Source organism: Cydia fagiglandana, chromosome 24 (assembly GCF_963556715.1).
Source record: "Cydia fagiglandana chromosome 24, ilCydFagi1.1, whole genome shotgun sequence".
Taxonomy (NCBI): Eukaryota; Metazoa; Arthropoda; class Insecta; order Lepidoptera; family Tortricidae; genus Cydia; species Cydia fagiglandana.
In genome coordinates, this window is record NC_085955.1 from 2,075,407 (window position 1) to 2,089,402 (window position 13,996).

The 13,996-nt window shown below is 40.6% G+C and overlaps 1 protein-coding gene across 1 annotated transcript; it reads left to right on the forward strand.

Annotated features, from left to right (window-relative positions):
• Positions 1-206: 206 nt before the first annotated feature.
• On the forward strand, positions 207-13,898 carry LOC134676267 (trypsin-1-like). The gene is made up of 10 exons (XM_063534634.1): positions 207-357; positions 3,999-4,099; positions 4,608-4,733; positions 6,388-6,520; positions 7,655-7,806; positions 8,336-8,460; positions 9,027-9,176; positions 9,965-10,097; positions 10,460-10,591; positions 13,077-13,898. Exons 1-10 carry the CDS (start codon positions 291-293, stop codon positions 13,242-13,244), a joined length of 1,287 nt encoding a protein of 428 aa, XP_063390704.1. The 5' UTR covers positions 207-290; the 3' UTR covers positions 13,245-13,898.
• The last annotated feature ends 98 nt before the right edge of the window (positions 13,899-13,996 follow it).

Sequence of the window (13,996 nt, forward strand, 5' to 3'; positions counted from 1 at the left end):
ATGTTTCCTTAATCCCCACTATACTATCCTCTCGCCGCCCATACGTCAAACCTTGCCAAGCAAAATGAAATCTTGACTTTGTCAACTCAAAGTTCAAAATAGAATGGAACAGGAGATCTTTTTATAGGTCTCTGGGCGGCTAAAGGCTATAGGTACATAAGTTGATATAGTTAATGACCGTGTCCAATAATACCAGTCGGGACAGAACCTGTTTGTCTGCAGACGCCTTGTTTATAACTTTGCAAACTAAAAACGTGTTGACCATTTTCTAAATCATATTTTATCAAAATATGAACGTGTTTATTAAATATTTTGTGTCTGTTTTGTGTGTGAAATGTGTTTTTGGCTTGAACGAAGGTGAATATGATATTTCGTGTTCATTTTCCTGTTTTTGTTTGTTTTAATGTCATTTGTTTACACCTTACAAAACAACTTGAACTTGAATGTTCACTACACCTTATAAAACAAAGTTCCCCACTGCGTCTGTCTGTGTGTATGTATGTTCGCGATACATACCTACACCAGGCGTGTCTCACTCCGCGATTTCGTCGCTTTGCTACAGGTAGCTAAAAGTGCATCCGTTTGGCCCCAATTTTGGGGTTTGCCATAAGCCGCACGTGGCGCTGTCGCCACCTAGCGGCCATATCTGTGCTGATCGTAACAGACGCGTTTTGTTAGAGAGTGAGTCTTCTGTACCTAGTACTATTATTTATTATGTGCCTACACACAAACCCATAAGTAAATTACGCAGTTTAAAAATCTAGAATGCCTAACTAATATACCACTTGTTATTAAAACCTTAAACAAATTACCAGTCTTCCTTAAAAATATCTTAAAACTAAAATGTCATTCTTCCTTCGATTTTCCTTATTTTGTAGACTTACATGACGAATAGGTATTCCTTTTAGTTTGATTTATTGACCGAAGCGAAGCGAAGGTCTACGTTTTGACTCGGGCATTTTGCTTTCGTATGTCCGGATGTTCTCCTCTACAGGTCGCAATTCTTAACCGATTCTCGTGAAATTTTGTGACCGAATTTTATGACTAAATAAAATTTTTTTGTCAATCCGGTTTTTGGAATTTTTTAAAAATGGCGGAGTCGTGATACCTGGCGCCTAAACAAATAGTCGTATCGATATCATAAGCCTATTTTCTTTTTGAAACATGTTTACAGAGTTAATAGCAAAAAATGCAGAAAAAAATTATCGCTGGTTTAGGCGGTATTTAGATATTTAATTTTAACTAATTTTAATTTGAGAAGGAGTAGCTAAATTTCGTCAACCCATCTAAGAACTATTTGGCTCAGTTTGTAAACGTTCGCTTTTTCTGTTTGCACAGAGGGTCTGGGTTCGATCCCCAGTAATTGTATGCTGGGATATTATAACTTTTTGTATTTTTTTACACATAAATTTCGTATTGTTTTTCTTTAATTTACTATACACCGTGTTTTTATTGAATTCCGTTAACTTCGGGGTATAGTTAAGTACGTTTATAAGAACTAAATGGCATAGTTAATTTTCAAAAAAAAAATTTTTTTTTGTTTTCTTTTTTGTTTTTTTTTTTGTTTAAAAAGTAATTAAATGTAGCATATAGCGTTGTTGTAACACGGGCATTACATTTAACTCAACCAAACAATTGAAATCTGTAACATATCAATGTCATTTCGTACATCAATCGACCGAGATTGTACTTAAGTTTAGTAGCAAATGTATGAACTCATTCTAAACACTAATCAATATGTAAGCCGGCCCTAAGGCAAGTGTACACGCTTGTAGAGGCCTTATAGTAAAAAAATAAATTATGGATTATCTCCGAAATGGACTTAATTAGAACATCGGTGTCTTTGAGAAAGTTACTTGATTTAAGCTCAGGAATGCACCCTTGAAATTAACGGAAATAAAAAAAAACACGGTGTATTTAAAGCTCTTAGCACCATGTTATTTCAAGCTCTGCTCGCGAGGTCTACAGCTCAGATTAAATGTCCAAAAATTCAGAAAATTTGTATCGCTGGTTTTGGCGGTATTTAGATATTTCGTTTTTACTTGAGAATGAGTAGCTAAATTTCGTCAGCTTTAGTAAGAACTATCATGGCGCATTTTGCAAACGTTCGCTTTTTTTGTTTGCATCGGGAGGTCCCTGGTTCCATCCCCAGTAATCGTATGCTGCTACACAAACCAAACGCGCACGAAGCTTCTCAGTTGCAGTTTACAGGCTAATTAAAAGGTAATGTTGGTTCCCTAACATAAGTAGAGTTAGACCAAGAAAAGTCTGCAGAGATTTTGACACTGGCACAAATAACATTGGCACTGCGTGTGCTGTCAAAATCTCTGCAGACTTTTCTTGGTCTAACTCTATCCACTTTTCTATACAATTAGTATGGCGACGTGGATACTTAAGTTGGGGCACCGACCGTACACTGACATCGGAATGATTTTTTTATCATGTTATTTAGTAGTCATCGTGCGTCTCGCTTGCGCCAATACATGTACGGACAAGAACCAGCGAAATGCACGATAACTAAATGACATCAGTTAGACGTCATTCTGATATCAGTGTACGTTTGAATTGGCCTGTTAGCCAAAAATTGTTTCGTATGTCCATCTGTTCTACTCTACTGGTCGCATTTCTAAACCAATTCCCGAATTTTGTAAGAAGGTTCGATAGTTAAGGTTTTAATTGTCAAATTAGATTCTCTAAATTCTTCTAAACAACGAAGCCATACATTTACTCAGTTTTAAGCTCAGCTCGCGAGGTCTACAGCTCACAGAGCCACTAGTTTATACCTATTCATTCTACATTAAATTTATTTACTGATCTCAGTTAAACAGGAAAACGCAGCAAATAATCTAAAGTGGTACTATAATTAGTACATTTACCTCAAATACAGGAAACTTAAAGATGTCGTGTTTTAAGTACCAAAATAAAAAAATGCCTACTACTAATCCATATCATCCATACTATCCATATCCATACTTCCATACTAATCCATACTCCATACTAATATTATAAATGCGAAGGTAACGACCGCGAGCCACGAACAGATTTCCATGACCAATCGCCTCCCGGTTGATAACTCGTATATTGGTTAACGGCTATGTATGATGATCCCTCATGGACGTCAGCTGGCGCTCCGTTGGGGGGTTGAGGAATGGCAGCCTCCGAAACATGTAAAAAAATTAAATAAATTTTGTCATCGCCTCCCGTTTGATACTTTGTTAGAAGATAGTTTAAAAGAATATATAAAAAAAAAACCGTCAGCCGGTTGTATAGCGGTGGAAACACCGTCAGCTACTTGCATAAACATGTGAAAAATAAGCGCTGTACCTTTTTATTATAGCAATAACTAAATCATGAAACTTTGCATGTAGGATTTCACCAGGCATTTCAATAAACCCCTTATGGATTTGTGGACATGATCAACTGACGGTCTTTCCACCGCGATACAACCGGCTGACAATTTTTTTAATTCATGATAGCATCTAAACTATCATCTGACAAAGTATCAAGCGGGAGGCGATGACTGACGATATTTGCTCATGGCCCGCGGTCTATCTTTACTTATGCGCGTGCGAAAGAGATAGGAAATGGCGGGTCAATATACGAAATTCTTCGAGCTTAACGTTTAACGTTCATACTTTATATAGTTTCTGGAGTGTAAAAACAGAGCTAAATCTCACAGAATAAATAATAGTCTAGGTACGAAGACTCACTCTCTAACAAAACGCGTCTGTTACGATCAGGACAGATATGGCGGCTAGGTGGCGACAGCGCCACGCGTGGCTTATGGCTATGGCTAGCCACCAAAATTGGTGTGGAGCGGATGTACGTTTAGCTACCTATAGCAAAGCGACGAAATCGCGGAGTGAGCCACGCCTGCTAATATGCACGCTTTTACTATTTATTATATTATATATATATATATATATATATATATATATATATATATATATATATATATATATATATATATATTTTTTTGTGTTTTTTTATTTATTCAGGGGATCCCTGCATGGCCAACAATGACGCTGGCGTGTGCAAGATATTAGAGGACTGTGACTACGCCGTCAAGCTGTTGACTATTGACGAAAAGAAACCCCCAGTAAGTAAATAATATGGGGCATTATCTATGAAAAGGGACCTTATTGTCGATGGCGCTTACGCCGCACAACGTCGCACGGCATTGAAATTATATCGGAGCGTCGCTAATAATGGCGTAAACGCCATCGACAATAAGGTCCCTTTTCATAGATAACGTCACATATAATATAAGTAGGAATACACTGACATATTAAATCGGGTCACTCAAGAAGCGGTATCCAGACGGGATGATCAAATCGAGCGATTTGATCAGAAATGAAATTGGCGTCAATCTCCAACTTAATTACCTATTTTATTAGATTTATGGTGACATTAGAGCCCTCTAAATTGAAAAAATGCCCCAGAATGAAAATACAGGCGTCACAAATTGGTATTGTTGCGTCCGCACCTCATTTTATCGATAATATCGGTCATTATCGGCGGTTGAATTCGGCGAGCCAAATTGGTACGCCATTAAGCCCCATTTTCGTAAATACCCTAATAATGAAACATAAAAATATTTTTTTTAGATGTGCAGATGGAAAGGCAGCACCAGAATCGTGTGCTGCCCCCTTCAGGACCGCTCGTACAACGTCGGGGCATTTCGGAGCTACTTCGGGGGCTCGAATAACGGGGTACTTCGGTCGCAGGACATGGTAAAATAGCTTTTTTTAGCTGCCCCCTCCAGGACCGGTCCTACAACTAGCTTTAGCTGCTTGGCCACTTCGAAAAGATGGGTGAAGATCGGGCAGCCAAAAGGGCCTACTTGGGTTGACCAACTGGACGCTGCCATTGAGATATAATATCTAAGGACAGGCTAATTAGGCACTAAAAATGGTACTAGTTCAGCGGTGTTACTCACGGATTCCAGCCAATCGTGCAGTCTAATCTAACGCAACTAGTTGCGACCAATAGCGAGCGTAATGCGAACTCGTTAACCAATCGCGCGCGTGATGCGAACTCATCAACCAATCGCGTTGTAGCGGTTTCACACCACTGTACTGGCCCCTGTCATGCCTCATTATTATTGCCCGTAAAGCCAGTCCCTAGATATCTATGTCAATGGACGCTGCGCGTCCTGTTGGTCACCCAAAATATTGTTGGGCACATAGAGTGGAGAACTGGAGACAGATATGTCAGATATCCATGAGCTCGGCGTCGGTGAAAGCTGGCATGATACCGGTCTGGACCGGGAAAAGTGGTGTTCTTTTGGTGTTGGAGGCCAAGAGTCACTTTGGGTCATCGCGCCAGCCATGTAGTAGTAGCTATAAGTTTAGTTTAAAAAATATGTGTCCCCTCCCCCTTCAACTTTTGAACCATGGGTCCAAAAATATGAAAAATCGTAAAACTTTTTTTTAATGCCAAAAAGTAAATGATACATGCATGGATGGGAGTCTGTATCTGTACCCTTAGTGGAAATTTCATTCGATAGCGTGACGTGACGTACGAGTTTGCGTTAGTGTCATTTTGTACGGGAATTTGAGTTTCAAAAAAGTCCCGCGTGGTGCGCTGTTCAAAATACCATACATACAAAATAGATAACGCAAACACGAACGCTCTTCACGCTATCGAACGTTTACAATAGGGGTTCGGTAGCTCTAAGCCCCTATTCGCACGACAGCTTTTTCAACGCGCGTTAAAAAAGCGCTTGAATCTGTTTCAATTTAACGACCAAGGCTTAAAGTCGAAAATCCAACAACGCTTGATAAAAAGCGCCACCGCTGTCGTGTGAATAGATACATGGTTATCCATTTGTATCATTCAAACGCCTTTTTTAACGCGCGTTGAAAAAGCTCCCGTGCGAATGGGGCCGTAAGGTCCTTTATTATCATAAAGCGGGATCCAGACGGGACGAGAAATGAAATTGGCGTCAATCTTCAATTTTAGATGTATGGTTATATAGAGCCCTCTAAATTAAAAAAAATCCCCAGGACGAAAATACTGGCCTCACAAATTGGTGTTCTTGCGTCCGCACCTCATTTTATCGGTAATATCGGTCATTATCGGCGGTAGAATTCGGCGAGTCAAATTGGCGTTTGCGTCCGCACGTGCTGGCCGCCTAGCCAAGGTTACAATCGCTATCGCTTCGACAGCGAAAAGCATTATGTATCTCTATCACTCTTCCACATGAGTGTGACAGTGACAGTTGCGTTTCGATCGCTACGGAGCGTTAGCGATTGGCATCTTGGCTACGCGGCCTGATTCGATCGGGCAATTTAATCAGATTGGCGAAAAATTGACTAGTCTGGATACGTTTTAAGCCTTCGTTAGATCAGTGAATGCGACGTCCTGTATAGATCGTGTTTCCAGACATGCCGGTACGACGGGAGCCTGCCCATCCTCTGCTGCCAGAACGTGGCCGAAGCCCCTCCCCCCGCGGAACCAGTTGGCTGCCCCCCCTTGCAACTGCCAACGGGGGACAAAAACGACATCGCTTTTAAAAGTAAGTTCAACTAAAGTAAAACTTAATGGCCCAGTCTGCCCATTCTCTGCTGCCATAATGTGCCCGAAGCCCCTCCCCCCGCGGAACCAGTTGGCTGCCCCCCCCCTTGCAGCTGCCATCGGGGGACAGAAACGACATCGCTTTTAAAAGTAAGGCCAACGTAACGAAATAAGGTCAAATTACCAAACTAAATTTGAGTTGCGCGGAACATGAGGTAGAGAGGTAGAGTGATGAAAGGTGGACCAAAGTGCGCGAAAGAAGTGCCTTGCGTGTTCACTCGTTGGGTGGAAAACATTCGGAGCCACTTGCACCATCCCACTAACCCGGGGTTAAGCGGTTAAATCAATAACCCAGTGTCAAATTGTATTGGTAACCATGGTAACTCCAGGTTAAACCGATTAGCCCCGAGTTAGTGGAATGGTGCAATGGCGCTCGGAAGATTAACTTCTGGGCTCATATAGCTCAGAAAAGAGAGGCCCATGCTCAGAGGTCCTACCGCAAACCACGTACGACGTGTTTTGTCTCTGTCACACTTACGCACAAATTTATAAGTGCGACAGAGAGGCAACACATTGAACGTGGTTTGACGTTAGACCCTCAGCAGCCATGGACGATAAAAGGCTGATCTTCTTCTTTATATTTAAGAGCTGTGCTCTTGTTGGTGGAGCAATCTCTAACTCGTCCGGTCCTCTGCCAACTCCTTAACCTTCTGGTATGACACGACCCGAACCTTTTCTTTTATTTGGTTAAAATAATTGATTCTATACCTCGTTTTTTTTAGCATTAGAAAAAAGGTAAACAATCTTGATGTGTCTTTTAATTGAAAAACACATTTTAAAAATAAGTTACGGCAAATATGTAACAATTATGAATCTAATACGACCATTTATATTCTTCTGCTTTCATAAGTAATAGTTTTTTGTTTTTAAAAAGCGTTTTTCAATTAAAAGACATGTCAAGATCGCTTACCTTCTTCCAAGTTCTTTCTAATGCTAAAAAAAACGAACTATAGGTCTTCCTCTTCCTCTCTTTCCCTCTATTTTTCCTTCTATGATATTCTTTAGGAACATGTCGTGAACAAAGTCGTCGTAGTCGTATCGTGGAAAAGACTGATATAGTGATTATATTTTTCAGAATGCCTAGAATACCAACGCTATGTGAATGTGTGCGTCTCCAGCGACTCGAACCCGGACTCGTACGTGAGAGAGGACACGTGTGGCGTTGAGTCATTCGGCGATAGGATCACTGGAGGGACGCCGGCGCAGCGCAACGAATTTCCACACATGGTTAGTAACTACCGTAAAATGGGGTGAGTAGGGATTGCATGGAGGGTTGGGTTATAAATGGGGAGAGAACGGATGCCAGGGTGAGATGGTTTTTACGGCCTAGCAAAAAAGAGTAGAAATTAAAATGTGGCAACACTGTAGTGTATGTCGTCCCGTTCTCTTATATATAGTTATATAATCTAACTATTCCAACTTATATCAGGCGTGGCTCACTCCGCGATTTCGTCGCCTTGCTACAGGTAGTACATTCGTTCGACCCCAATTTTGGGGTTTGCCATAAGCCGCGCGTGGCGCTGTCGCCACCTAGCGGCCATATCTGTGCTGATCGTGACAGACGCGTTTTGTTAGAGAGTGAGTCTTCTGTACCTAGTACTATTATTTATTCTGTGCTTATATTAGAGTGTTAGTAGGCCAAAAAAAGATCGCATCGCACCGTACCTTTGGCCTATCCTCGAGTAGATGGTGATACTTTTTGATACCTATTTAACAAATTTAACAAATTATATAAATTTATGTTGGTTTGTTTCAGGCGCTGTTAGGCTGCAGAAATACTGTGAACACCGGACTGGGACCCGTGGTGTGGGTGGCCGGGGGGTCACTTATTAGTGACAGATTCATCTTGACCGCGGGACATGTACTCTCACATAGAGACTAGTAAGTCACTATAGTATAGTTTGTAGCTTTCTAATAGAACCCCACGACTAATCCTTTAACCTATTGTCTATTGTTAAGTACCGCACGTGCTACTTACCTGCAAAAAGGGTCTTAATTATTCTATTTGGCACCTGAGCGCGGGCTAGTCCAACGCTCAAAAAACCAGTGTAGGTGCGCTCTCCGATAACGCGCCTTCGTTACGCATCTCGATGACATATTTTAGACTGGTTCTGTAGCGTTCGACTCGCCGGCTATTAGAAAGCTACGAACTAAAGACTGTTATAACTGTCTTCGAGCAACACCGGCTTCCGAAACATCGGAAGGGAGCCCGAGCGATATCTTACCGTACAAATCGTTCTGCCATTTTTTCCCCCAAATGTGCACACAGTCACACTTCTCACTCATTACATACAAAATCCAATCTGTAATGACGACACAAATCGGCAGTTAAATTCGGCGAGTCAAATTGACATTTGCGTCCACACGTCCTGATTCGATCGGGCAATTTAATCAGATTGGCGAAAAATTTACTAGTCCTTTAACTAATTACTTTTAAACATTGGCAGTGGCCTCCTCCGCTACGCGTTGCTCGGAGCCACCAACAAGTCAGAAGCCCGGGATGGTCTGCTGTTCAACATCATTAGATTCATACCGCACAAGCTGTACCAGAAGAATGAGAAGAAACACGACATCGCCCTGCTAGAACTTGATAGAAGGTAATAAAAAAAACCGGGCAAGTGCGAGTCGGACTCGCGCACGAAAGGTTCCGTACCATAATGCAAAAAAGGCAAAAAAAACGGTCACCCATCCAAGTACTGACCCCACCCGACGTTGCTTAACTTCGGTCAAAAATGACGTTTGTTGTATGGGAGCCCCACTTAAATCTTTATTTTATTCTGTTTTTAGTATTTGTTGTTATAGCGGCAACGGAAATACATCATCTGTGAAAATTTCAACTGTCTAGCTATTACGGTTCGTGAGATACAGCCTGGTGACAGACGGACGGACGGACAGCAGAGTCGTAGTAATAGGGTCCCGTTTTACCCTTTGGGCGTTACTTCTTTATTCTATGCTTTGGGTACGGAACCCTAATAAGAGTTACTGTCATGGTAAATTATGTAGCTACAGTACATTTACTGCCATCTTTCGACAGACGATTAAAACTGTTGGAACGCCATTTGACTTTGATCCTTATTCTTTCACTGATATGTGTTAACTTGTTAAATATTAATATTAACGCCATCTACTCGAGAGTAGGCTGAAGGTTATGGCGCCATCGCTCGAAAATAGTACTAGGTACAGAAGACTAACAAAACGCGTCTGTTACGATCAGGACAGATATGGCCGCTAGGTGGCGACAGCGCCACGCGCGGCTTATGGCTTTCCCCAAAATTTGGGTGGAACGGATGTACTTTTAGCTACCTGTAGCAAAGCGACGAAGTCGCGGAGTGAGCCACGCCTGCTTAGACTCCTTAAGTCTTGCTAAAAAATGTTTTTTTTTCAGGGTAGAGTTCTCGGAGTTCATTCGGCCCGCGTGTCTACCTTCCCCAGCTATACCTATAACTACGGACCGGATCCTAGCCGGGTGGGGCAAGACCGGAGAACTGGGTAACAGCGAGTCAGAAATACTTATGAAGGTACGTACCGAATACTTTATCAACTGGAACCTGATGGCTCCTCTACACGATGGGCCAACGCCGGCCACTCCAAGAGACGCAGCCATACGGTAGAATGAGATAGCAATATCACTTGCTCCCTCTAACGCATAAATGCGTCCCTCGGAGTGGCCGGCGTTGGCCCATCGTGTAGAGGAGCCATGAGGGTATAGCCTCCTAAGACCCAGAGTCATTTTTGCAGTTTTGAATTTGCACCGCGACCTCCGGATTGAAAGTCGCACGCTCTTACCGCTAAGCCACCAGCGCCTCCAATCGCTGAGAACGGATCTATGGAGTTGGCACTCTATACTAAGTTATTTCTCAAATTTCTCTATGGTTTTTAGGTGACGGTTCCCGAATTTGACTACGAATCTTACTGCAAGCCATTCTTCTCGCAAACAGCAGATAATTTATTTGACAAGGAGACCATGTTGTGTGCTGCAGGCGGTAAAGATGACAATAAGGACTCTTGTCAGGTAAGAAGTCAGATAATCCGTCAGATAACTATTTGACAAGAAAACCATGCTGTGTGCTGCAGACAGTAAAGATGACAATAAGGACTCTTGTCAGGTAAGTTGTCAGGTAATCAGTCAGATAATTTATTTGACAAGGAGACCATCTTGTGTTCTGCAGGCGGTAAAGATGACAATAAGGACTCTTGTCAGGTAGGTTGTCAGATTTGTCAGATAATCGGTCAGATAATTTATTTGACAAGGAGACCATCTTGTGCGCTGCTGGTGGCAAAGATGACAGTAAAAACTCTTGTCGGGTAAGATGTCAGATTTGTCAGATAGTCAGATAATTTGTTTGACAAGGAAACCATGTTGTGTGCTGCAGACGGTAAAGATGACAATAAGTACTCTTATCGGGTAAGTTGTCAGATTTGTTAGGTAATCAGTCAGATAATTTATTTGATAAGAAAACCATGTTGTGCGCTGCCGAAAGCAAGGATTACAATAAAGTTAAGTATAGTTACCTTGGTCCAACTCTAGTAATTCCTTATAGTTCGTTTTTTTTAGCATTAGAAATAAGGTAAACAATCTTGATGTGTCTTTTAATTGAAAAACACATTTTAAAAATAAGTCACGGCAAATATGTAACAATTATTAATCTAATACGATTATTTATATTCTTCTGCTTTCATAATAATAGTTTAAGATTTTTATAAAGCGTTTTTCAATTAAAAGACATGTCAAGATCGCTTACCTTCTTGCAAGTTCTTTCTAATGCTAAAAAAACGAACTATAGGCAAGATTATAATATAAATAAATAAATATTATAGGGACATTCTTACACAAATTGACTAAGTCCCACGGTAAACTCAAAACAGTTTCTGTTGTGGGTACTCAGACGACGATATACACCGTGAAATTTTAGTGGTTGTTTTCCCGCGGCAGGGCGATTTGCTATCGGTAGTACTTTCGAATTATGATAGACAAACTTATAAATAAACTGTTTTCCAAAAAAAAAAATACAAAAAAATAACCTAAACTCGAACAAGCGAAAAACAATAGTAACACACTAAAACTGCAAGTCGACGACAGTTCCCGATATTGTAAACGTTGTAAACAGATAAACAAATAAACAAGCACATGTTACTTTTTTAAACTGTGTAACAGGCTAGAGTGCTTTACTGTTTGACAACTGAAATTAAAATTTACTTAGACTGTTCCTTCACGTTTAACAGTTGAAATAAAACCTTTTTATTAGTTTGATGATTGCCATTACGTTGTGTCAACTTTGGTAAATCGAATAATTACATCCTCTTCGCTTATTATTATTAATGTGATAACAGATCCTGTCAATGTCATCACTGCTATTTCTAGTAAAATGGATCGACATTACGAATATTCTAATTTAGAGTACGTCGCGATGGTGCAGCTGTACGCTAGGGCTAACTACGACTCCCACGCCGCCCGGCGACTTTACGCGGAACCGGACCATTTACAGTCGCTGCGTCTTCGGGGGATTTTAAACCCCCAAGTTCCACACGGACGAACAATTGTCGCCGCAACACAGCGGCTGCTTAACCACGGGCAGTTTCAAACGCCAGCACATGCACAGGGCAGAGGTGATTGTGTATTGAACGTGGCGGATTGCAGTTCGAACAATTATTGCGGTATCGGGAAGTTTAAGTGTTTGTTTAAGTTTTTGATCATTAAAAGCTTGATCTTAACTTGTTATGTTTACTTTTAAGGATCTGCAAACTAACTACACGTAAAATGTGTGAAGGAAAAATAAATGGAACTACTTTTTAGGTTATTTTGTTTCATGCACTCAAAAGAATTAGGTAGGTACTACTGCAGTGCTACTACTGGTGTTAGGTCACTTTCGAGTTTCGTTCGACACATTTATAAATCTGGCATTTCTTAACATTATTTAAAAAAAAGATTACACATCGACTGTATATCGATAGCAGAATCATTTCGTTGCGGGAAAACAACCACTAAAATTTCACGGTGTATATAATATACAAATATTTAAATACATAAAAAACATCCATGACTCAGGAACAAATATTTATGTTCATCACACAAATAAATGCCCTTACCGGGATTCGAACCCGGTCGTCATACTCGTACATATTCATTATAGATACCCATATTACAAGCTTTTATTTAGTTTCACCTGACCATTGTCTGTCTGTCTGTACAGACATGTAATCAAATCTTGCAAGTTAAATTTGATCCACTTCCCTGTTTCCGATTGAGCTGAAATTTTGCATACATACGTAAGTCGGGTGACAATGCAATATCATGGTGTCATCGAGCTGTCCATTAGCCCCTGAGGAGACCTGAGGTGGCCATAGGAACTATGTGATAAAACAAGGAAACCTTATTGTGTTTGGGGTTTTTAGAATCGTCTCGATGAGCATTAGTTGCCTGTGGAAATAAAAGTACAGTCAGCGATAAAAGCTTGTACCAAAAATGAAATTTTTGCCATAACTTATTTTGTTTCCAGGGCGACAGCGGCGGGCCTATGATGACTTATGCCCGCGATATACACTGCTCGTACGTGGTGCGCGGTATCGTATCGTTTGGGCCGCGTTGTGGCGCCGGCGTGCCTGGAGTCTATACTAATGTGCAGTATTATATGTCGTGGATACAGAGTGTCGTGTGGCCGAAATAACTGCCAGTGTCGTATAAATAGTTTAATAGTACAGTCGCCATCAGATATATCGGAGCGACCAAGGTGTTCACAATATCTGAACACGCATTCTAACGCGCTGACAATAGAGGCGTGTCCAGATATTTGTGAGCACCTTGGCCGCTCCGATATATCTGATGGCGACTGTACAATAGCCTCCTAAAGCCCAGTCATACGAATGAACAATCCAGAATATGCCACTGAAATTTGAACCTTTAGTGCGGGGAATAGAGTTGATTTTGGTTTTGTTTGGAAATTGAACAAAACAAATGCGAGTCTATTCCAATTCAAAATTCAAATTCAAAATTATTTATTTCATGTGATTTACACACATAGCTATACACAACAATAAACATACAATAATTACACATATACACATCAAAATTGACAAATAGATATAATACAGTGGTAGCCAAACTCTTAATTTTTGCTACCACTGTATCACACTTGTAGAGGAATATGATTAAAAATAAAAAAACCAATTGAAAAAAAAAACAATTAAATAGCCAATTGAATATGATTTAAATTTCATCCAACTGAATAAGTACTATAGGTAGGACCTTGGGCCTTAAGAGGATAGTACAAGTATATAGCAATACTCATGTATACGTACGAATAAATCGTGTTTCAAAGAAATTGTTAGTTTTACTATACCTCGTTTTTTTTTAGCATTAGAAATTAGGTAAACAATCTTGATGTGTCTTTTAATTGAAAAACACATTGTAAAAATAAGT